Source organism: Pleuronectes platessa, chromosome 5 (genome assembly GCF_947347685.1).
Source record: "Pleuronectes platessa chromosome 5, fPlePla1.1, whole genome shotgun sequence".
Lineage (NCBI taxonomy): Eukaryota > Metazoa > Chordata > Actinopteri > Pleuronectiformes > Pleuronectidae > Pleuronectes > Pleuronectes platessa.
In genome coordinates this window covers 20340903-20366377 of record NC_070630.1, presented here as the reverse complement: position 1 = coordinate 20366377, position 25475 = coordinate 20340903, and the positions used below count along the sequence as shown (strand labels likewise).

General features: G+C 42.1%; 2 protein-coding genes across 2 annotated transcripts; both read left to right on the top strand.

Annotated features, from left to right (window-relative positions):
* Positions 1 to 4090: 4090 nt before the first annotated feature.
* On the top strand, positions 4091 to 16127 carry phf12b (PHD finger protein 12b). The gene is made up of 16 exons (XM_053423347.1): positions 4091 to 4423; positions 4727 to 4835; positions 5158 to 5339; positions 7056 to 7128; positions 7268 to 7724; positions 8668 to 8788; positions 8874 to 9006; positions 9128 to 9292; positions 9947 to 10090; positions 11106 to 11850; positions 12724 to 12825; positions 12932 to 13078; positions 13158 to 13253; positions 13790 to 13872; positions 13978 to 14116; positions 14926 to 16127. The coding sequence occupies exons 2-16, from the start codon at positions 4770 to 4772 to the stop codon at positions 15402 to 15404; spliced, it is 3132 nt and encodes a 1043-aa protein (XP_053279322.1). The 5' UTR covers positions 4091 to 4423; positions 4727 to 4769; the 3' UTR covers positions 15405 to 16127.
* A 729-nt stretch (positions 16128 to 16856) lies between these two features.
* On the top strand, positions 16857 to 22134 carry LOC128440804 (dehydrogenase/reductase SDR family member 13). Its single transcript, XM_053423645.1, has 5 exons — positions 16857 to 17032; positions 18829 to 18947; positions 19666 to 19789; positions 19889 to 20215; positions 20911 to 22134. Exons 1-5 carry the CDS (start codon positions 16906 to 16908, stop codon positions 21165 to 21167), a joined length of 954 nt encoding a protein of 317 aa, XP_053279620.1. The 5' UTR covers positions 16857 to 16905; the 3' UTR covers positions 21168 to 22134.
* The last annotated feature ends 3341 nt before the right edge of the window (positions 22135 to 25475 follow it).

Sequence of the window (25475 nt, the reverse complement as noted above, 5' to 3'; positions counted from 1 at the left end):
CTCAGTGTTGTTTGGTGCCACTAAATTTCAGCCAGCGGGGGATGAGGTCAGTGCTGCTGTGCACGTTGTCCTAAGTCAATTAACAGGTTATTACCATCTGAACTAGAACAATAATGAAGCTCATAGAAGAGCAAAAGACAACTTAGTCGCTGCTTTTGTGTATCAAAACCGACAAGCACACACACACAATAATTTTGTCGATCTTTGTCCTGTGCTTAGTTTCTCATGGGAATAATAAAATAATCCAATCCTTAATGTTAATGTAATGTTGGTGTGGCCTAGATGGTAGAGTGGTTGTTCTCCAACAAGAAGGTTGGGGGTTCAATCCCCACTCTTCCCCATCTGGATTTCTGCAGTTTCCTTGGCAAGATACTGGACCCCTAAAATTGGCAGGACTTCATTCATTGCACAATATCTTACACTATTTAAATACATAAATAAAAAATAATTTTAAATTAAGAAAATAAATTAATTAAATTAAATGAATCCTGCACAATTCGCTTCTGCACAGGTCCACTAAAATAATTAAAATTAATAAATACAATTTAAAATAAAGAAATAAGATAAAATAAATGAAAAGTAAATTTCACTACTTTCTAAGTTTCTGCAAATTTTGGAAAGAATTTGAGCATGTTAAAGCCTTCAAATAGCCAATTCATTTGCGTGAAAATAATAATAATCCTTACAATTTCAATAGGGCCTCACTGTCTGTTAGTGCCTGTCAGTGCTCGAGCCCCAAATAAATATATTATACTTACTGAGGTGTTACCACTATCAAACAGCAGTGTAAAGATGGCTGTGTCTCAGAATATATTATATATATTATACATATTATATATAATAACTTGACTGACTTTTAGTGTTTACTATAGCTTTGACTGTGTGGGAGAGGACACAGACACATCTAAGGCCAGACTGAGATCAGCACTATATGTATAGTCCTCTGTGGGCGAAATGGGTCCAACATTGAACATGAGGCCATCCATCTCAGGGATAAAGCCCATATAGAGACAAAGAAAGAACATGTGAGTAGAACACGCTGAATAGGACACTGCTAAACTGCAACTGGCCATACAGATCATAGATGATGGTGTAATCTGCTTAATCACTGACTGTCTGTTAATACAGGTACATGCCCACTATTGCTTTGTAGATAGAGAAATTAAGTTGACACTAAGGGACTCCTGAGACATATTCAACAGACTGTCCATTAAGAAGCCCCGATCACTGCCAGCAACGGATGTTTTAGTTTATCCAACAGGGAACTAACCTGGCTCTGAATTCACTGGTGCCTCTTCTCGTAACACCTTAGTGTCTTTCACTATACTTGCTTCAATTACGAGGTTTACACAGACCTCATGAGGATAGAATGTTCAACAATCGCTAACTTTGACCTCTAATGATCTGACCTGCTAAGTAGTGTGGAGGCCATTTTAGGTAAAGAACAATTTTAAACCAACACGAGATTCTTTAAACGCATTGGCTAGAGAAAGCTTTCCTGGGTGATCTCAATCAAACTGTTAACAATGGCGATCATCTAGTTCCCCATGAATCAAACTACTGCGACAGAGTGCTGCCTCCCTCTGCTGGCAAGTGCTACTTATTACACATCTTCCACCAGGCAGGGATGTGTCTGATGGAGTTATGACCTTTATCTTTGTCTACCGAATTTTAACTGATCATCATCTCTCATTTATTATTATTACATTTTTCTTACAACAGAAACATCCCATGACTCATACAAAAAAAATGCATTATAACAGTATATGTAAAAAAAAAGGTGAAAATGTATTTGAACAAGGTCGCATATAGAGCAACATAACAATGGACTCATCAGTGATATTCCTTATTCATTTAAATTTTTTATTGTTTCTTAACTTATCACAAAAAATGTAAAACCGTATCCTCACATCCTGATGCACACCATACATGTATACAGGATGTTTTCTTAACTTGAATGTATTTTAAATTTAATGATTTCTTTTGTGTTGCATTTGTCCATGAATACTAGTGCAGGTTATCGATTATAGAACATGTTCATGCTCATTTGATGAAATTATGATGGAAGCAGCTCACAGTCGCTACTGGTTTAGTAGCCATCACTACTTTTTTCATTACATATATTATATATAACATATATAATATTCTTTCATTATGACAGTAACCTTCGTTAGCAATAAGGCTACTGACACAAGCAGTAGTTAGCATTACTCTCAGCAACAACCGTACAGAAGAAGAAGTGATGGCTAAACAAAGAAGTAGAAGAAGTAATGGCTATAGACTTTTAAACAACTTTATTTATGACACATTGTCAAAAAACTTACATATTTAAATCAATGTGAATGATAATATTTTCATACTTTCACACTTAACACTGCAATTAAAATTATACAAAAAATTGCTAAGTTGCTAAAAGTTTAAAAGCAGAGTGGTTCTCCCCCAGTGAGCACAGACACACCATACAATAATGAAACCAAGATGTATTCATGTCCCTCACTCAACTGGTCGTATGTCCGGCGCCTTAGCCAGCCTCTCAAGTGACGTCCTCGTAAGGTGTCTCAGCTTCATGTTACCTGCCTAAATGAATTTGTTTCATAAGAGAGCTGAAGAGAAAACAATGTCAGACAGAAATCCTTTTATCTACCAGTGGCTACTCAAACAGCCACATCCAAGCCCTTGGATCAGCAGGTCTAGGGAAGCTTAGAGTCCTCCAGGCATCGATATAATAGCTGTAAAATGGTGCCTGTCCAGTGATTTGTCTAGAGGGGACCTGATCACGAAGAGCTGTTTATCATATCCGAGCCACCCAGCTTCCAGAGCAGCGGCAACCCACAGCCAACCAGCACAGACAGCAGGGACACAGCTGCCGCTGACCTGTCAGCAGTCTAAAAGCAGAAGTCCCAGAGATGATGTCTGTTAGGCCCGGCCCCCCACCCCTCTGTCACAGGGAGGTGGCCTACATGAAGGATGCCGGCACCCAGTGATGACCCGACCAGAAGTCCACCAGCAGCCGCGGCAGCTGCTCCCTGACTCCTGGGGGAGTAACCACTTGGAGTCTGTGCCACAGAGATGCTGCAACCAGGTTATTGGCTCTCAGGGCTGCCATTTCCATTTAGACAACTTGGTTTACACCTTCCACAGCACTCCCTCCCAGTTCTGCCGCTGTATGTTCCCAATTCCTAAATATACACAAGCAGCTGTTTGCATTACTCTCTAACAACAGTACAGAAAAAGTATGATGGCTATATATGAAATAGAAGAATATGTGATGGCTATAGAAAAAGTAGAAGATGTAGTAATGGCTATAGAAGAAGTAGTAATGGCAATAGAAGAAGCTGAACAAGTAGTGATGGGTATAGAAATAGAATATGTAGAAGAAGAAAAAGAAGAAGAAAAAGAAGAAGAAGAAGAAGAAGAAGAAGAAGAAGAAGAAGAAGAAGAAGAAGAAGTGATGGCTATAGAAGAAGTAGAAGATCTAGTAATGGCAATAGAAGAAGTAAACTCAATAGTGCTATATGTGTCAGTTTCAGTACAACAAGACATTATCTGGATGGATTTTAAAGTCTACCATCTTCTTCCTATTATTCTGGGTTTTATTGGCGGATGGCAGACAACGATTTGGCGCATTACCGCCACCAGCTGGATTGGAGTTTGGATCAGGATGTCTGATCTATTGTATTGAGTTAAAAAAGCAAACATTCTCTCAAAGTGTTATTTGTTATTATAAGATAATTAAATACACCTGCGTTTTGAGTAAATTTGTATCTTTAATCAAAATTAGCTTTTATCTTGCCGAGGTTTATTCTTTCTTGCTCATATTTCTGACCGTGTATGACATGATGAAATCAGCTAAATGAAATGTAATGTAATGAGTTATTTCGTGTATCATGTTTTACCGCACTGTTTACTCCTGTGTGTCCATGTCTGAGTCTTACATATTCCTGCCCCCCCTTCTCCCACCTTTCCTCCCGCCTTTGTTGGATGAAGCCTCCTCTTTACCGAAGCTGCTGCCACATCAGTGAAATAATACCATCTGCTGGCTCCTCGCCACACATGCATGGACCTCCTCGCTCATCTATTTCCGCTGCACTGCGCATGCGCGTCCGGTGGTTCGCGGTTGCGCCAATAGGTTTAGGATGTCGCTAGCAGCCACTGTAGATGCTCGGGCTTCTCACAACAATAACACCAACAAAATTAGCATCTGCACGTTCCCGGTTTGAGGATTTTACTTCTCGAGCGCTGTCGGAAACCGTGCATTGGACCGCGGCACCGATTGTCTCCCGCATTTCTTCTGGCTACGTCCTCGGCTGACAATGGGAGCGGAGGGGTTTGCAAATGTACACGGCTCCTTCTCGCCGGAGCAGAAACCAGAATCATGGCCGGCCAGCTAGGCCGCAGATGGGTTTTGTAGCCAACAGCGACGGTCCGTTCATATTTAAAAACCGTACGTAGGTCTGGCGTTAGCACACAAAGCGTGGTGCTGAGCAGCAGGTGGTTTAACCACACAGCTATCTTTGTTTCCTGCTTTCTTTTGGAGGAGGCAGCGGCACAAGCTAGTAAGCCCGCTAGCTTCACAACCTTGACTGGCTGACGTCTTGCCTTCGTAGTTAGCTCCTGTAGCCGGCTAACGTTAGCTAGCATCGCTTGGCCAGCCACCCGCTGGTCAGAAACATTAGGGAAAGCAGACTTATTGAGGGGTTTCCTGTCGTCGCTGTGTGCCCGCTAGGCAGTAGAACCGCAATCCTCTTGTGGCGACTGCTTCTGGATGAATGTGGGACAAAATGGAGACCCCGACGATTGTGTACGATTTGGATACCTCCGGGGGCTTAATGGAGGTGAGGCTGCTCTACTGTAAGGCCGTGGTTAACATAAACATTCCTGCATTGCTCATGTTTTAATGCAATTTCCCCCATTTAGATTGTGGTAATACGTAGAGCACCACGACATGCTGTCAAGCGGTTCTCGGCCGGCTCACTCAGTAGTTTGGGTTGGTAATGGAGCCCCACAAGTTAACATTACCGCCCCCCACTCTCAGCCGCGAGCTCAGCTTGAAGAGCCACAGCCGGCAGAGAGCTGCATATTTTCCACCTCTGTGGGCCAACTGTCCGACAGGGGCCACCGCGATCTCATCATCTACAATTCAACATGTTTTCACAGCAAATCCAGACACTGCTCGCGCCCCCGAAGTCCGAGGATGTCGAGAAGAGGAGTCGCAAGTTGACGCGAGACGTCCGAAGAAGCGGCAGGGCCACCAACCATGACACCTGCGATAGCTGCCGGGAGGGGGGAGACTTGCTGTGCTGCGACCACTGTCCTGCAGCTTTCCACCTCCAGTGCTGGTAAGTTCCGTGCAGCCTGTCCACGACTGCATGTTCAGGGTGAAACACTCCAACTCAGTAGCTGCACGCACCAATGCATAATGTGTGGAGGGTTGATGCCATGAATGAGTTTGGTGCTGCAGAAATGAGCAGGAAGAAGGACACAGAGTGAAGTAAATGAATGAAATTAAGAGATTGTAACCACTAATCAACGCTTATCTAAAGCCACACAAATGCCCACAGTTTTTTCTCCAATTCTTTCATCGGTGGGTTTCATACACCTTGTTTCATGCCAACCAACTGCATGACACTTTGTAAAGTGGCTTCTTTTGTCCACAGTTTATATGCCGAACACATCCGCACGCATGAACAACAATGTAGACAAATTTGTTTAGTCACATTTACAGCCAGCTTTGGTGTATTCAAAGGCGGACATCAAATTAGAGGTTTATTGAATGAAGTCTGGTGGTCAAAGAGAACAACTGTCCATCTGATGCAAGCCGGTGTCGGGGGACTTTACAGTAGCTCATGGCTGTTTCCTCATTCTTTGGGGGACGTGTGCCATTTGACACGCGCTGCAGTACAACGTTGATAGCCGAGAGTTTGCATTAAGCAAAACTCCGATCGTTACTGCGAACGAAAAGCATGCCTAGAAAGAAGTATGGGGCCGGAGAGAAGCGTGTGCACGTAGCCGTGTTGAGAGGAAGAGGCTGGACTCAGCTTGCAGTCGGTCCTCCCCTCCTGTTGTGGCTGCAGCCAGCGGAGCCGCTGCTGCTGCTGCTAAAAATGGAGTCGAGTTGCCTGTGTTTACAATATGGCGACCTCCCCGCTCCGTTTTTCCTCTGTTCCACCGCCATTTTATCAACCTTTGAAATCAAGCATCGAGAAAAGGTGGAATGGCGATGACATGTCGGTTAACATTGTCAGATAAAGCATGAGCAGCAGGGCACAGTTTGTTGTGATCGTGTCGTAGAATACTCGTCCCCCCGTTCGCAGCATTTATCCGGTGCCGCTTTTCTCTGTTCAACATCCGCCCGCAGGATTATTGTAACTGTGCATTTGGACGAACTGAGATCAGACTGTCACCCGCAAACTGACATGTTTTTATCAAACATGCTCTGGCCATGGATGGCTTAATCTGCTCAGATTGTACAGGCTCGTATCCCTGCACACTGGGAGGTAACTTGCTGCATTGCGAGTGTGTATCATTTTGGAGGTTGTGTTACTGGACCAGACTCATTTTTATAACACTTTTAGCATGCGCCAATTGGGAATAGGGTTAGGGTCGCTATTGTCATTTATGTGGAAACTGTACTCTATTTATTGTAGGATTTCAGTAGTGCATAGCCATGTATTACACATAAGTAAGATGGAAAATATAATGACATTGTCTGAAGTAATTATCAATCTGCTAAATAAAGTCAGTGTTAGGATTACAAGCTGAATGTTTACTTTTTTTTATGTTTGGTAGTAACTTCCAGTATGTATTTAACATTTAAATTACAAATTGTTATCAACAACACATGACTGATTGTCTTGTGACTGTAGCAAACATCAAACAGTGATGTTTTTTTCATTATTAAATGATTGGTAATTTACAATTTGCACAAAAGACCAAAGTTAGTTATAGTTTATCAGGACTGCATATACAGAGGATTAAATATGAATGTATATTATTTGTCTTGCATAAAATATCAACCCATTTACTTATGATTGCATTTTATTTTCTTATCACAGTAATCCACCTCTAAGTGAAGAGATGCTTCCCCCAGGGGAGTGGATGTGTCATCGCTGCAATGTCAGGAAAAAGGTGAGAGGCAGTTCTTCTCGGTTACACCCCAATCCCTAACCAATGCTATTGTCATCCTACTGTTAAAATGAAGAGAAAGGTGTCTCTGTTACATGAATATATATTAATCTGAGTGTATGTCTTTGTTTGCAACTGTCAGAAGCGAGAGCAGAAGTCCGAACAGACTAACGGCCTGTCAGAGAGGTCCTCGTCGAAGCGCTCTGCTTCCCCAGCCGTCGAGCTGGAGCTCAATGCTGGCCCACTTCGGCTTGATGGCCTGCCCCCAGGGGCCGGAGCGGCGGGACCAGGTTTACGGGTGGCCCAGGTGCGCCTCTTGGACCGCAGGACCAGCAGTAGGCCAAGCAGCCGACCCGGGACGCCCACCTCCAACAGTTCATCCACACCGACTCCTTCTGAGGAGCAGAATGATGGGGAGGAGGAGGTACCCGAACCGGAGGATGAAGTTCAGGGTGTAGAGATTGACTGTGCTCCGCTATCCGCTCCAACACCACGTCTCCTCAAGAGACCCTTCCAGCTGCTGATAGCTGCTGCTATGGAGAGAAACCCCACACAGTTCCAGCTGCCCACTGAGCTCACCTGCACCACTGCACTGCCAGGTCAGTCAGTCAGTCATTATGACAACATAAACTCCACTGTGAAAAAATAGTTTCTGTTTTTATCTAGTTCAAATGATACGTAAATAATAATCCTTGTAAAATACTGCCACAGTCATGCTGATTTTGGTGTAGTTCTACTTACGCGTATGGTTTACAAAGCCACGGTAGATTATAGTTGGTGTGTTTAAAAAAACTCTAAACTGAGTTGGAGATCTGTGTTTATTTAACTCAATCATAATAGTTATTTTTGAGTTTTGCTTATGGTACAACTACTTTTCTGACCTCACAATCTAACTCCCAATGCACAAATAACAGTTAAAAAGCTGCTAAATTGTCCTTTGAATCTGAGTCTGAAAGACATTTGTATTTTATTTTCATGAGCATTAATCCATCAAATACGTTTATACAAATTATGACAAAGTTTGATCCGTGCTGGATCCTGAACCCATGGTTCAGAAACTCCATCACAGCCTTTCTATTTGAAACTCTGACACTACTATAAATCAAACTAGCAGTAGCTGAAGTAAGTCCTGAAAGTGGATTTTGATTTAGTTGTAGAGCGTGTCCTGGAATTTATTGAGCGTTCATGCCAGAGCCCTGAAGCTATGGAACAGGTCAACCACGGTTGGCAGAATCACTGGCCTCTTGTAAATCTTTCCTGATACATGCTCCTATGAGTTGGCTTTTCCGGATTTTACTTGGTTTTCACTGTCTCTGCCGTTATGCTTGCTGCACTATAATTGGTTTTATGTGCTTATAACTCTAGGCATAAAAGGTATTTGTTATATGCTTATTTTGAAGTGGCTGCCTTGTATGAAGCTCTCTGTTATGTGGATTTATAAAAGTGCTCTTTGAACAAAAGTTTATAGTATTGATAAGGTTATTGTGAGGAGATCTGGTCTGGGTTGTTAATCAATTGATCCTGTGTTTTTTGTATTTATAGGTAGCAGTAAACGGAGGAGAAAAGAAGAGCTATTTGGGAAACCCTTCAGGAGGCCTCAGCACGAACTAGATACTAACGGTCTGGTCCCTCTTCCAGTCAAAGTCTGCTTTTCATGCAACAGGTCAGTACTGCCAGATCACAGTAGGTGCACACAGACTGTGAAGTGTCTCCTCTCTTAACCTGAAGTCTTTTATTTCCTCTCACAGGAGTTGCAGGATGGCTCCACTGATCCAGTGTGATTATTGTCCCCTTCTGTTTCACATGGACTGTCTGGACCCCCCACTCACTGCTTTACCTGCTGGCAAATGGATGTGTCCAAACCACATTGAGCATATAGTGGTGAGAAGCTCGATCTCGGCTCAGAGCGAAACAATCTTTTTTTCCTCTTTTGAGTTTGTCTCAGTTGGGCAGGTGCAACAGAATAATTATTTTTCATCTCAAATATGTGTTTGATGTCCAGCTGAATCAGAGGAGCTTGACCCTTTCCAGCCGCTGTCAGCTCTTCGACCAGTTCCAGGACAGGATGTCCCAGCATGCTGTCAAGTTGGATTTCCTGCGCAGAGTTCACCGTCAGAACGCCCCTAACCAGCGCACCCCCCTCCACCACAACAGGAAGACCATCAAGGTAGCTGAAATGCTAAGACAAGCCGATGACATACAGGCAGTTCATGCCGTAACTTGCATCCTTATCGTTGATGGTTGTGCGTTCAGAGCGAGCGAGTGGGAGTGTCGGACGTCATGACTTCTCTAGCACGATGCATGCAAAACTGAAAAATTTTCAGAAATAATACAAATATCTCAGGATGAAAAAGTAGGGCCATACAGTTTATTAAACACCAATGAAGATTCTGAGAGCCTTTGGTGATGTGCTGTAAACAATAATGTGATTTCTGTAGTGGAATTAATGTTCTGTCCTGCTTCTACATGCGGAACCACCCCTCACCTGAATGCTTCAGAGATTTCTATGTTGTGACGGCTTCTGAGTAGAGAATCTCCTGCTGAATTGTTTTTTTTGTAAAGGGCGGACTCAGGATAGAGTCCGGACCCAATTGTGCAAACATTCTCCAGAGTTCTTGTCAGAAATCGGTTTAATAACAGCTCTATCATCAGAAATGAATACATGAATGAACATAATCTGCACAGGTGTCAATCTACTTTGGCATGTTACCCAAAGATAGTCATAATGTGGTCGTTTATTCATTTAGAGACATTAAAATATATTTGGAAAAGCAAAATTTTACCGATCGAGTTATTTCTTAATATCACTGTTTCCTCTCAGGTACCAGATGCCATTAAGTCCCACTACCAGAACCCTCCCCCAATACTGCTTCCTGCAGGGGTGCACCAGTTGGAGCTGGTTTGTAGTGGAGTTCCAGACCATCAAGCCTCAAAGCAACTCACCACGGAGGCCGAACAGCGGGAGGTAGGCAAAAGAAACGTCTGCAGTTACTACACACTATTGCACTGTACACATAATCACATTGTTTTCTGTATGCCACACAACTCCTATTGCAGGTTTAAAAAATGGTTCAGTTTGAGATCCTTATGTACAAATACTTTTATATGTAAATATTTTTTCTGTCATATACAATGGCTTCAGAAAGAAGCCAGGCCTCTTGACGACAATTTAAAGACAGCTTAATACGTTATACCTTTTGCAGGAGAATAACATACAGTCTAACTCCTGAATACAAATGTTACAGTTCATAGTGACTTTTTAAACTCAATTAATTCTAAGTGGTTTATTCTCTAAGAAAGTAATCAGAAGTGAGATTTAAGTAAGAATTATATAATAACGAAATACAATCATAGAGATTTAATCCGTACAAAACGTGATATGCGTGTAAGACAACACAACATAACATAATCGTTCATTAGTTTTAATAAAGGTTAAACAAAATTTTATTGGTGAAATTGATTCATATCGCCGAGCACTGCTCCACACAACACTGCTGTGGCTCAGGAGTTTGGGAGGGCACTAACCAAAAGGTTGGTGGTTTGAACTGCAGCTCCTCCATTTTGCATGTCCTATGGCAAAATGCTGGGCCCCAAGTTAACCCCAATGGCTGTACTGACAGTGTATGATTGTTGTGTGAAAAATATTGTGTATAGTAGTGTTGAATAAATGTGTGTGAATGGATGAATGAAACTTGTAATGTAAAGTGCTTTGGCTGGAAGAAGACTTGGAAAGCACTATACAGATATAAATATACTATATAAATGCAGTCAATTTACCATTTGGAAAACCTTATGTTCAATGACGGAATAGTTAGGATAAATGGTTCCTCAGAAATCAGATTATCAAAATATTTTAACAAAAGTAAAATGATTGTTTAGATTATTCTATGATATAAATGTATATGGATTACATAGAACAGGCTTCTCTTAATGGATTTATGACCTCATGAAATTAAACCGGATTCTATTGTGTTGAACAGTGGCTTCAGGATGTGATCGCCCTCCAGTGCAGCATCATGCGACACCTGTCCATCAAACAAAAGGCCTCATCCACGGCACCTACCGTGTCATCAGTAACTTCGTCAGCAGAGAAGGAGTCTGAGCAGAAAATTGGTACTAAATCATGTTTAACTTCAGAGGACAAGAAAACTCAGGCCTCTTTAGGAAGGACTTTATCCCCTGACCCCTGCTCTAAACACTGCAGTACAGCCGACGACCAGCAGCGGGCCTCTCGTTCAATGGACACCACAGCAGAGCAGGGTATCTGTAAATGCAACATGGCGTCCTGTCAGAACTGTAGGAAACCCAACGGACCTCTAGCAGAGGAGCATCAGCCTCCCAAGGCCAACGGACCCATAGACTGTAACAGCTCGTCAGACCCCTGCAGGCAGGTGGAGCTACAGTGCAGAACAAAGCTCAGCTCAACGCCTGCAGTCTCGGCTCCTACCTGTGGTCTGGTGAACCACATAGGTGCTGAAACGGTTAAAAAGGAACCTGAAAGCACCACAGTCACCTGGGCCCAGAAAAATTGCCCCCCTGCACCAACGATATGGCCCCACAGCAGCCAGCAAAACCACAGGAATCAGACGGCGCTCCTGGAAGCGTGTATGTCCAGCAAAGAAAAACCCTCCCACTCCATTACCAGCAGTGCCCGTACTGACACACCACTTAAAGTCAATCAGGAGCATGGCTCTACCAAGCTAGGATCATCGTCGCCTACTCCAGGTACTAATGATTTGTATTTGACAAGTATCTTTTTATTCACTCGTTTAGTCTGCAATTGTGTATTGCTTGGATATAACATTTTTTTTTCTTACCTTTCTTTTTGTTACCCGAAAGCAATCTGAAAAAAGGTTCATGGGATACATTAAAAAACGAAAAATATGAATACGTGAATCCTTTAATTTATATAGAACCCAGAGCAAATCGTCTCCACTCCAAATAGACCAAACACCTAACTCTGACCCTAAGGTTTTTGTTTTCTTCTTAATTCTACAAGAAAGTTGAAAGAGGTATATAAACCACAAAGCTTACCTGTTACCATGTTCCATCTGCCTTATTCAAACATAAAAAGTAAATGCATTTAGGTAAATGGAGCGTATTAAACCGCCTTCAACAACATAAATTACTGCTACGAACTCCTTATGGTCATTGCTGGTAAATGTATTTGTTGTTATGTCCATAATAACCCATTATCTGGTTTCAGCTCAACCTCTGCTCCAGAATGTTGGTACAGACATCTTTTGCTGTTTAGTCTTCGATTAATAAAAAAATAATCAGCAATTGATAAAATTATGTTTACACAATACCAAACACTTGTTCAGTTTAACAGTGTAACAGAGCAATGTGATCAGACATGTCAACTTACAGCTCTCTCCACTGTCACTGATACTGGGCAACACATCACAGCAGACTGTAGACTCCCTCTTGTGGTCACTGTCATCAAATTCCATGTTTCCAACTGAATTGAGATTTTGGAAGTAAAAACACATTGAAATAGTTTCAGTCTAAAATTTATTTAAAAAAAGATTTAAATTAATGAAAGAAGGCAATAATCTACCACATGTTCCATCACCCCTATGTGTTTCTCCTCTGTAGACGTCAAGGCTGGACCTGGATTTGACTCATTGCTGCCCAGCACTTTCCCCACATTTGCTGACCTGTCGAGCTGTATGAAAGATGGAAAGGATGGTGATGGAGGTAGGTTTGCTCAATCAGTGGTGAGGTGTGGCAACACAATGCCATGTCTGTAAAGAAGCCAACAAATGGTATGATTATGTTTAAATGGTCGTGTGTGTGTTTGTAGGGATCATGCTTGAAAAACTGGATGCAGAGATGATCAAGCTCTTGGCCTGGCAGAGGATCCAGCAGCTTTTCCCTCCCAAAGCACCCAGCACTCTGCTCACCCCAGCGCCCAGCGATGCTCCCAAAACCCCACCCCCCCATCCTGACAGTAAGTTACTTACCCGACCTCTGACACTGCTACTTAGTAAGTTGTTTGCTGTATCACAGTTAAATGTTTTCTGAAACAGGTCAGAAGAAGGTGCAGGCCCGAGCTGTCTTCTACCCTCTGACAGGGAAAGGAGGAGCTGTCAGCATGTGCTACAGGACATTATACATAGGATCTGGTAAGACACTTTATCACAGGGACTGCCAAACCATTTACTCGGCTGCATTCTGTGCACTCTACTGACTGCGCTTCTGTAGAGTGATGGACTTTAATGAGAAACTTTATTTAGCAAGAGTAGTGCCTTGCAGCTAAGTACTGTAATCAGTGTTGCATACAATGCCCGGGCCACACTGGCTGTGTTCGCACTGTGGAACGGTAGCCTGTCCGCTGTGGTTCAGCAGCTGAGCTGTTGGTATAACTACTGTGTCTCCTCGAATAAAATAAGACTACGATATGAAGGTGTGCATCTTCCAGTCTTTTCCAAGCCTTGTGAATGGATTCAGTCAAAATAAACAGTAGAGAGCTTTAGTGTTGAAATAGGCAATTGGTGAAAGATTTTTTTCAATGCGTAATTTACTGTACAAGACCTTCTGTCTCGAGAGCAGCGCTGCTTCTGCGGCCAGTTTGCTCTGGGCGTTAGTCTATTAGATGAGCATTACTAAGTTTGGCCATATAACAACAATTAATTTAGTTTGTAATGTTTTTTTTGTAAAGGTGCTGACATGGACGTGTGCCTTACAAACTATGGTCATTGCAACTACATATCGGGGAAACACGCCTGTATTTTCTACGATGAGGTTTGGACTTTTTGTTGTTGTTCCCTGATGTGTGATATTGTACCATTACTACAACAGTGCTGTGGTTGTTGGTCATAGACTAAATAGTTTGTATGCCCTTTGTAGAATACCAAGCATTATGAGCTGCTCAACTACAGTGAGCACGGCACCACGGTGGACAATGTTCTCTACTCGTGTGACTTCTCTGAGAAGGTCTCACCAGCTGTACCCAGCGGCCTGGTGGCCAAAGTCCAAGGCATCATTCGTGAGTAAATCATAGTACTACACACTAAAGTTTTCCCTGTTTGTGGGATCATCAGCAAGTTTCACAATTAATCTTTCACTTCTTTTTTCAAATGCAGTCAATAAAACAGATGCAACTAAGTGTGTCTATCAGTCATAGTTATTATTGTCGTTGCATAGAGTCGGAGCAGGAGTGAACAACACCCCATCCTGCCTCTAGATGGCACTCCTTGCACATGCCTCAATCTAATGTTTGAGTTGCTGTCATTCAGTCTAATCTTACAAAACATAGCTTCACCATACAGACTCACAGATGCTGCCTTTTCCTGTCTGTGAATCCAGGAAGGATTACTAGACAAATGTTTTTTTTGCATTAGCACTGTAAATAAATATTGGTGTAGATGCCGTCACTGCATGTGTTTACAGAGACCGGTGATAGGCTTGGTCGCGTGTCACTCAAAGTGCAGTCAGCCAATCAAAGGAGGGGCTCAAGAGGCAGGCGAAAACAGCCTGTTCTGGCTGCAGCTCCAGAGAGAGGGAGAAGAGAGGACATGGAAATACTCTTTGGAGCAGTTTTTTCAACTTGAAACCACTGATATATCATTTTAGGGGTACCAACACCGCAAATTCAATCCCTGAAAGTTGTAAAATATGGGGCCTTTATCAAAATAACACATTGGATACTTGCCTGTCACAAGAAAATCTGCTCCTCATTGCCATTGCATTCAAATAAATTAAATCCAGTCAGTGCCAGTGAGATCAGGCACGAAGACTTCTTTGACATGTCACTGCCTCTTAATGTCTCTTAACGTCTCCCTATGTTCTCTGCAGGTCGCAGTAAGAAGCGTGAGGAGGGCGAGGGTCCAAGCTCTGTGGTGGGTCTGCTGCCAGCAGGTGGAGTGATGAGCAGCCAGTCTCAGGGCGGCTCTGAGCTGTCGTGCACCTGTAAGGCAAGCAGCTCCAGCCTGATTGGAGGCAGTGGGGCAGGGTGGGAGGGTACGGCCCTGCTCCATCACGGGAGCTACATTAAACTGGGCTGCCTCCAGTTTGTCTTCAGCATCACTGAGTTTGCGAGTAAGCAGCCCAAAGAGGAGCAGACTGCCACGTCGGCCAGCAGTTGCACTGGCAGCACCACCACCACCACCAGCAGCAGTACCGCAGCTGCCACCAGCACCGCCACCAACTCCCCCTCCACACCATCACTGCCCAGCACTGCCACAGTGAGCAGCCCTTCCAGCCAGGAGGAGGCTGACACTGAGACTGTCCCTCCCCACCAAGTGCCCGTACTGCACTCCAACTCTGTTCCGTAACCTGCACAGGAAGTCCTGCCCTCCCGCCTTTGTTTTGCACCTTCCTAGACACAATGAAGGGAAAGTTGCACAGCTGGTTGGTCAACAGGGAAACGTTTTTTTTTTTCTGGTCATTTTTAATAGTTTATATCTTTGCATGAACTTGAAGTATTATTGACAATCTCCTCTGTTTTTGACTGACAGTAACCTTCTGTTCACTTCAGACCATTAGGAGTTTGAGCAACATTATTTACCTATGCTCAATTTTTCTTTTGCCAGTATATTAGTTATGTATGGTGTAACATTACTCTGTCAGTCATCCCATTTAGCACAAACCCTTTATTTTGTAGTATTGAATTCCATACATTATTTCTTTTGCTGCTTTTGCACCACAGGTAGCTATATATGTATGAAAACATACATGCTTATACACTATATGTATATATAATGTAAATATATATAATTCAGTGCCTCTCAGTTGGAGAAACATTGGATTTCATGTAGATTACCATTTTTTGGTTTTTAACTGTACAGTTCATGGAATTTGTGATACTGTTTAGAGTACCTGAAGTTTTGTGATAAAACTTGTTCCTAGTCTGTAATTTTCGCTGTAGTCCGTCTGTAAATACCACATTGTTTTAGCACTCATTTTAACATCTTGTGCTGCTCTGTATATAAGCACTCTTTGTCTGTATCTGCTTGTCTGTTCAAACCTGTAAATACAGAAAGATTTTCTAAGAACAACCTATGGATGTATTCTCTAATGTTTCCAGGCCTTTGGGAGTCCAATTTGTGTCTGGATTTCCTTTTTCTGCATCATATCAAATCATTTTCAATGTTAAATGATGATCAGTCAGTCATCTTATTTAATAACAGCATTGGAGCTTCCTGCCAATGAAGAACAAAAAAGGCATTCGTTCAAATGAATGAATAAATGCAGAAATAAATAAACATGTAAATAAAAAAAAACATCTTGATTTCCACTTTAATCTTTAAATATTATTTTGATTGCTGCATCAATTTAAACATGTAACTTTTTGTCCATATTGCCTTGCCGGTGACCTGAAAGGAAATTGGCTGCCATGTTAATATGGTGAATTCAAGGACTTTCTTCAATAAGTGAATTGCTCAGTTTTTGGTGAACAAAGTGTAAAACCTACTCTGCCAATGAAGTGGTGCAGTGCAATAACTAGCAATATCATTTTAAACACAAGTTTGCATAACCTGGATTGGTAAAGTGTCATTCAAATGTGATTATATAATAAGAGTTTGCTTGGTCTGAAACAACAGGAAATCTGACTACCTCAAAACCACGAGGCCAACCAGAAGTAGCTTCAGCTTCGAAGTAGATTGGCCTTTGAAAGCAGATTCAATATCAGTGAAAATAAATTACAGTTAGCCATATTTTTTTTACTTTTAAAAGGGTCTTATTTTGAAAGTTGTGAAAGGAAATTTGGACTTCCGGACCACTCGTTCCTTCTATACAGACTATGGTTCCCTCTCGTGCCGGTCTGTAGCCGTAATGTCAGTAATGCTGTGTCTCGCAGCGTGCGCGCTTTTCTTCTACGTGCTCGTGTACTACGGCGTGTTCAGAGGAGCGCGGCGCTCCCGCTCGGTGAAGCTGGAGGGCAGGACGGTCATCGTGACAGGTAGAGAGCCTCAGCTGTTAGCTTCTGCTAACATGTAGCTTCATGTTTCCCGAGACACGTCCGGCTCTGAGCTGCTGTGGATCTTCACCTGCTTCACTGCTGCAAACTGCTCCACCGGCAGACATGTGTGAATATGTAAATCTGACACAACAGCTCCCAGCTCAGGGGGAGAGTGAATCTACAGTTTGTCTGATGGCCGCTAGGTGGTCTCTCAAAGCAACAGGCAACTTTCACTAAAAGTTGCCTGTTGCCTGTCATACAATCAAACAATCTGTCATAGTCATTTTCCATTCCATGATAAATTAGTTAGGGAACTAATTAATCCAATATGAAAGAATAAACTCGATCTGTAAAGTCAATATATTCATAGAACAAAGTATTTTTCCTATGAAGTTTTTTCTTCCCCTAAATTTTTTTGATTTAACTTGTATTTTCATATATTTTCACCTTGTACACAATCAAACAATGTGAAAAATAGGACAAAGTGACTTGACTCAAGTTACCACTATTACATCATCAGCATTGAAACATATGAATAGAGATTATGGTGTCAACCCTTCACTCAGTTTGCCTTTTATTTAAAATAGCTTGATAAGTGATTATCATGTCAATCCCCCTTTACTCTGGGAAAGACCTATTACCAGTACGACAGCAAACCAGATTATTGGAGGCTTATCGTGAGGCTAACATGAGAGGTCATTAGTAACTTGTAACAGTGCTGGGATGGATTCCAAACACTGATCGAAATCCAACAGAACGATATTGTGCAAGTAATCGCAATTGTTTGGCAACAGCTTTTTCAAGGATTTGGGGAAATTAAGGGAGGTTTGATGTTGGTCTATAAATATCTCAAACATCTGGGCCAAGAGTGTGCTTTTTAATTAGCAGTTGAATTACTTCTACCTTAAAAGCCTGCGGTATACAGCCAGTTAATGGGTTTGGCGATGTAAACCTAATTGCCATTTAACGATGTATGCGGTGAGACTTTGTGATGGACCATTTTTCTGAAGCCACTTTCAGACATGACTTGCGGGTAAAGTCCAGAGACTTGATTCCAGAGACTTAATGCACAACGCAACGGGAGGCTCTCTGCACAGACGCGTTCACAACAGCAACAAATCCTCTGCATCATTTAGACGAGAGGTGGAAGAGGCAGGAAGTGACGTATAAAATTCTGCTGCGGAGATCGCGTGATTTCCTTGACAACACACAGACGTCAGCTCTTATCACCACAAACTCTCTTAACATCTCAGTTGGTGTCTTATCGTGTTTGTCACCACTTTTTCATCTGAATATATTTGTTTTCATTTTTTGGTCTGTTAGAAACATCATTAGTTCACACATCAAGTTCTCCTGGATGTCTATTGACATCAGACTTGGTGGCCAGTTGGAGAAAATGATTAGCACTTGTTTTCCGAATGTGTTGGTCTCATCTAGTGAAATAAAAACTTCTCAATTTGGTCTTGTGGTGATTCGGACCTGAGGTTTCATCCAGTTACTGACCACTGCTGTAGTTTATCATAGGATGTAGATGAAGACATTCTTGACTTAGTCCACAGGCTGAAGACACAGTGCTCTACCCCCGATGTCTTAAGACTTGTATTGGATTGAAGTGCTCCTCTGATGCTGAATAATGATCCCTTTATACAATTGCTCTTTGTGTAATATTTGTTGTTATGTGAATCAACATTGATTGACAGGCATTTGAATGAGAGTTATGTTTTGACGAGTGCAGCTTGATGCCCTTTGGTCATTTTTCATTGACTTTCATGCATATGACTCACTTGCCTGAACAGGGGGCAACACTGGCATCGGCAAGGCCACGGCTCTGGAGCTGGCTAAGAGAGGAGCCAGGGTGATTCTGGCCTGCCGCAACCAGGAGAAAGCCGATGCTGCTGCCTTTGACATCCGCAGGGTAAGTACTCTGAGAGGTGCAGACGTCAGTAGATCAACTCATCTTAATATTGTGGCAATAGAGCATGTTGTCCAGATATTCTTCAAAACGGATTATCACAGTGAACATGCACATCGATCTACCGCACTGGAGCCTGCATAGGTGGACTTGTTCATGTTCAGTCGTCATGTATGTTCAAAGCTTTGGACATGAACAGAGGATTAAATGTATATCACATCAACCTTTGAACACCTTTAAAAACCCTCACGTTAAGTTGAGTGTCTTAAACCTTGTATCATGCAATGTTTCTTTAGGTCAGAGCACTGACTGGTGAGAGGACCATGCTGTAATGCAAGGAATTATTTTTATTTTTTCCCAAACAAATCAAATTTTTGTGGCTTAATGTGCTTGAAAACATGACATAACTTTACTGAAACCTAAAAATAAATGTCTGGCATGGGTCTTGCACATAATCATGGTTTAGTATAGTGTAACCAAAAGGGGAGTCAGACATTTTTGGGGATTTGCAGCCATTGTACGTCAACAGGTCTGACTTCAGACTGACTTTGAAATCTAGAGATTGGGTTTTTGTTGAAGTGCATGTCCATGGCATGACCTTGATTGTTGATATTTTGCCATCAAACAGGAAGTTGTTGAATGAGTGCAATGAGTTTTATCATAAATGTGTATTTTTGCTAGATACGTTATGTGAGTTTGATCCAGAATTATTGTATTTCAGGAGAGCGGGAACAATCAGGTGGTGTTCATGCAGTTAGATCTGGCGAGTCTACAGTCTGTGCGCAGTTTTGCTAAAACCTTCCTAAAGACTGAACCCAGACTGGACATTCTTATCAACAACGCAGGTGAAGATTATGATTTGGGTTATTTTCATATTTGATCCCATTACGAAATGGCTTCAATAAACTGAAGCAGCTGCCTGATACACGTACTCTGCTTTTCAGGTGTGATAAGTCAAGGACGCACAGAAGATGGCTTCGGCCTCGCGTTTGGGGTGAACCACCTTGGTCACTTCCTGCTCACCAACCTCCTCCTAGAGCGACTGCAGCAGTGTGGACCGAGCCGCATTGTCACCGTGTCTGCACTCCTGCACCGCTTTGGAAACATTGACTTCCCTCTGCTGGCTTCCAAGAAAGATTTGGTGTCGGGTCAATCCACCTGGTACAACGTTCAGGCCTACTGCAGCAGCAAGCTGTGTAATGTGCTCTTCACCAGGGAGCTGGCCAATAGGCTGGAGGGCACTCGTGTCACCTGCTACACCCTGCACCCAGGTCAGTGGCAACCACACATTCTAAAATTAGAGTTTTGGCTGATGTAACATATCCTGTGGCAGCTATTTTCAAGGATATATTGTCCCGGAAATTATTGGGTTGAATGATATTATTGTCATAATTTTCACACCATTTTATACCACTGATATAATTATTTTATCGCATAATCATGCAAATTGCACTTTAATGTCTGTGCATGATGTCTCTGGGGTGATGTTGGGGGTTTGGACTTAAACTTTACTCCTTTACTATTATTTATGTGAATTCACAGAATGTGCTTTGTTTTTACTTGTGATAATAGTCTCATGTGTTTCTGGGGGGAGGGGGTTCTATTAATTCAATGTACGTTCTCCATGGCTCTTTTGCCTTAAACACTCCTGAGACTAGTAACTATGTTTTTGTTTGTCTAAAATGAGCCAGTGCATTGTGTTGATATAAAAAATTGCTTGATAGGTGTAACAGGTTCTCTTTACAAACTTTCCACGTATATTAAAGAATGTGTGGCACAATGAAGACCACAGACAACACATATCACCAGTGAAGGGAATAAGATAGTATGACAATGGAAAAGAAAGCTGGTCCCCTATAGTTACAAGATTGCATGTTGTCGGAATAGTACGGGGGGGTAACTGGAAGCTCAAACTACCTGTAGTCCAAGTTGTGCTTTACAGTAAACTCCACTCTGTTCTTCCCAGGAGTCATCTACACAGAACTATTACGCAATATGAGCCTGTGGCAGCAGCTCCTCATCATGCCTTTTGCCAAGCTTTTCTTCATGGACCCGGAGGGGGGGGCCCAGACCACCCTGCACTGTGCCCTGCAAGAGGGCATCGAGCCTCTCAGTGGGCGCTACTTCTCTAACTGTGCACTCCAACGAGTGGGCCCCAAGGGACGAGATGATGCCCTGGCAAAGAAGCTCTGGGAGTTGAGTGAGAGGTTAACAGGTTTATGACATTTGACTGAAACCTGATCCAGATGTTCCAAAGACTGTATGGACTGTTAGTGCTTTGCAGACCTCAACATGCCTTGTTGTTGGTCAATGTTCCTTTAAGGGCTGGTTTCAAATGAGGTGGATCTTTTTTCCGTTATATTTGTTATACATCTATTGTAACACTTGTGCCTTCTGTCTGGGCTATGACAGTTTTCCAAAGATATGTCTAAATTGCCCTTTTCACTCTATCTGGCAACAAATTGATTGCTGTTTTACCACCAGTCCCAATTTGGCATTATTCAGACCTATTTAAAAATGAACAACCATGTGGTGTATGTAATAATAGGCATTCTAATCTGCAGCAGGTGTTAACCCAATTGAGGAAAAAGCCTGTCTGCTGAGTCATTGTAGAGCAGTTATTATGCTCTATGCCCTTGCTTGCTTTGATTCCGAGATAGCTGATGGAGGGTTAGCTTTAGCCTGAAGACCTCCTCGCTTCCCTCGCCTTCGCTTACCTAAGTCTTCTAACCCCAACCTTCTGTTTACTTTGTATTTGTGTCTCAGAAGTGTCTGTAACTGGGGCTTAAAGGTTCAACACATTTCTATCTTTATTAACCAGATTTGCTGAGCTCACCTGAACATGAAATCTGGTTACTAATTAAACACGTTTTATAACTGTTGTCAACATGTATTGTAAAGTATTTTATAAAAAACATACATGGTTGGGTTTTCTCTTCATTATGGAAGACCAAAACTGTCAAATGAAAAATAAATAAATCAACATGTCTTTAAATGCAGACATTATTTAATTTATAAAAGTTACAATTTATGAATTGATTGTGTTATTAAAATGGATAATTAAAAGGTAAAGTTAATAAATTGGGGGATTAAAAAAAAGCTAAGTATACGTAGAAGCAAAAAAAAATCAAATATGGTCAAATAATTTTTACACACATTTAAAGCAAATTAATTTATGTATTGAGTCGTCCAGTTACAGACCATGTAACCTAATCAGGACCACTGCAGAACTCTGACTATTAATTGCAACTATTAAAAGGGAAAATATAATGAAGTGGAAAGCTATTATAACTGTTTAACAATATGAATAGGATAGGAGACTCAGTGCAGTCAGAACGAAATGTAAATGTTACCTGTATGGTTTATACACTAACTGTGTTTGTACCAAAGCCCTGAAGAGAAGTGTGTTCTCGCTGTCTATGCGGGTCTAGTTAAAGGTGGACCAGCTGCATTCAGTATGACCCAACTAACATAACTCACATTTGCATTCTGACAATTACACTATACTTAATTTGAATGTTTTGGATCAGAAACTTACTAAAGGAACTCAGCTGTGAGAATAACTGAAGCTACTTTTACCACAGCTGGTTCTCACAGGAATGGAATAGCAGTGAAGACAGTTTTTACTTTTTAAGTCCTGCACAGCAATGTGTGGTTCTTATTAATACTTCCATCGGTCAACACAATTAATAAATATTCTACGTTCATCACCATTTAATTTGACCAGACGTGCAATGACGTACAGATGAAATGTGTCTTTGCCTCAGACGTTGCACGACCCTCCTGAAAGACTAGATTTTTTAAATGATTTAAAATTGTGAGTGCTCAATGTGTCCACCAGGGGTCACTAGCGAAGCACAGCTCAAACAGTAAGAGGCCACAGCGCCTCACCGTGCTGTTCGTTGACTGCTTGGAGCAAGGTTGTTGAAGACCTTAACCCAGCAGACCTATGGATTCTGTTCATTATGAGCACTGATTATTAACACAGGTTGGCATGAAAGCCAGGTCAGTTGGGTGTGTTAAGAGCGGTGCTTTTGTAATTACTCAGTAGGACATTCCTCTTTGCAGGCTCCTCCTTTGACCTCAGTGTTGGTGGGGAGAAACACACTTCCACAATCGATTCCTATCTCCTCCCGCGACCGTTCCTCTGTCTGCTTCCTTCTCCAACCTCCACCCCCCCTTTCCACTGTCTCTGCGGCATGTTGAAGGGACCTGGGCTAAACCGGAGTCGCAGCTTTCACGACAGCCTCTTTTTCACCACCACACTGCAGCACATGTGGTCCAGCAAACACTGGGCAAGCAGTTACAGGCAAGAGGTCGATAAGTTCAATATCGTCCATCCAGACAGGAACACAAAGTTTAACACCCAAGCAGTTGCCGTTAAGCAAGATCTGTGGATAACACTGAAAACAGACACTGACAGACAGAAGATATTTATTCTGCAAATAGATTTAGCAGTTAAGTTTTTTTAATTGTCATTTTTTTAAGCAATGCTCCACTGACCTGAGACTGAGATTGGAGCAGAAATCTCAACAAAAAATTAACTCTGCATGGTCTGATATCCCTAAAAGGAAGGGAGTGTATGAACGAGTGTATGAACCCTAATGGAATATTAAAGGAGTGAAAAAAGTTACTCTTTTAACTTTGAGCATACTAAAATCTTCTCTTGTTTGCAAAAGCTGTTTTCCATGGCTGTGTCTTTGTAGCAGATGTTTGAATACTGCATGTCAGTGTTCTCTTTGTTCCCCTGTGAAACATACAGTAGGTCCACAATGAGCTCTGTCAGTTACCTGGTCCATCTACCCATGATCACCCTGCCTGATGCAATCGTAGTGTTTATAGAAGGCTTGGATCATAGGTTTGATTTTCAGTTGAATTCCACAGGCACTCAGTAACTATGTCCCTATTCAGGGGTCTCAGCATTTGTAGGTTGACCGATTGTGTAACGGCAACTGTTCCACTTTTAAGGCTCCTTCAAATGTGGTAAAGAAATGAATCCTACGAACAAAGAATCCAATGGATTGATCCGTCTCAGGACCTCCTATCCCGGGGGACTCACTGTGTCCCGCTGACAAAACAGTCTGACAAATACATTTCAATGCATTTTTGAAAGTAAGTATTAGGCTTCAACTCAGTCCAATAGCAAATAGGAAATCCTCTGTAGACCAGATGATCTAATTTAGTTTCGGCCTCTGAAGTCTACCTTGTCTAACCCAACTCTGTCAACGTGGTCAACCCGGTCTACGTGGTCTTCCTGGTTTAGGCAGCCTTTGCGGTCTACCCGTCTACCCCGTCCTCCGAAGGCTGTAGGGACTCGGCTGGTATGTTCCTGAGCATTACTCTGTTCTATAGAGTCAATTGAATCGATCTATAAACACAATTTATTTCATGTTTATATTCATGCATCTTTTCACATTAGTATGAGACCTGCTCTTAGAAAAGGTAAACAGAACTTTGATCCCTTTAAAGTAAACTTTCTGAAAAAACAGTCCTCTATTATAAGGAATAAAATGCAGTTATCCATCGTATTTTTAATACACTGATCCATAATAATACGGAAATCTGCCTTAAAAAAACACCAAAGAATGGAACACCATGGATGCTTAAACCCAATAACAGAAAAGAAACCTAGGCTGTGACATCAGTGCAGGTTGAGGGGATGACAGCAAAATAAATATATACCTTGCAGCCACACTTGTAAAATAATATCACAGACTAGCAGGAGGTGCTGCAATAGCCGAGTGTTTTAGCTTCATCTCATGGAGGCTCAGCAGATGAGACAGCAGTGTTGTTTCAGGCCAAAGGTCTGCAGCTCATGGGCGTGCACCGCTCCTCCTTGATCTATAGTTCATAGATGTTCTGTCAGTCCTGCCCCACTCTCTTGTTCGAGGTGCTGCCTGTTGATGACTTGTGTGTGGTGTTTGCTTTGGGCAGACTTCACTGCTCTGCAGTACTTAGTGACTGGATTAGTGCATCAATTAGGCAGCTATTGGATGCATGGAGCCATGCTGATTGATTTGGATGCTGTAGAAGCCACATATGGGATGTTTGCATGGGGACAATATCAACAAATCTGAGTGAGGGGAAGAAAAACTGATTACATTCTGTTTCAATTTGTCACTGTTTATGATGGCATCTTTTAGTATTAAAGATAAAACAAATTAGGAATCTAACGTTATCTAAAGTAAGTATTACAGTAGAAGACATGTCCCACTGTCACGCCAACTTCTAAATGGGATATGACATAGGTATAACAAAATCAAATGAGCAGGAAGCATTTGCAAAAATAATGCTACTTTTGCAAGTTCAATTTAAGCTTCTTTCAGACATGCACCAAACTCTGGATTTTCCCTGGACAATCTCCAGAGGAGCTGTATGTGAGAACACAAGCCGAAGATTCTCCACAGGACTCACAGAGAGCGAGTGGGTATGTTGATGACTTTACAGTTTGTCCTGCCTCTGCCTGCTGTACCAGCCCTCATCTGAACACTCTGCAGATTGCTGTTACGTCTGAATGGAAAATCTCCTGCT

What these genes read in the sequence shown, in the direction of transcription:
- phf12b (XM_053423347.1), top strand. Translation starts at nt 4,770, where the DNA reads ATGTGGGACAAAATGGAGACCCCGACGATTGTGTACGATTTGGATACC. An exon ending in CTGCACCACTGCACTGCCAG is followed by an intron (nt 7,725 to 8,667) that starts GTCAGTCAGTCA and finishes TTGTATTTATAG; the next exon opens with GTAGCAGTAAACGGAGGAGA. An exon ending in ACCACATTGAGCATATAGTG is followed by an intron (nt 9,007 to 9,127) that starts GTGAGAAGCTCG and finishes TTTGATGTCCAG; the next exon opens with CTGAATCAGAGGAGCTTGAC.
- LOC128440804 (XM_053423645.1), top strand. Translation starts at nt 16,906, where the DNA reads ATGTCAGTAATGCTGTGTCTCGCAGCGTGCGCGCTTTTCTTCTACGTG. An exon ending in CTGCCTTTGACATCCGCAGG is followed by an intron (nt 18,948 to 19,665) that starts GTAAGTACTCTG and finishes ATTGTATTTCAG; the next exon opens with GAGAGCGGGAACAATCAGGT. An exon ending in CATTCTTATCAACAACGCAG is followed by an intron (nt 19,790 to 19,888) that starts GTGAAGATTATG and finishes TCTGCTTTTCAG; the next exon opens with GTGTGATAAGTCAAGGACGC.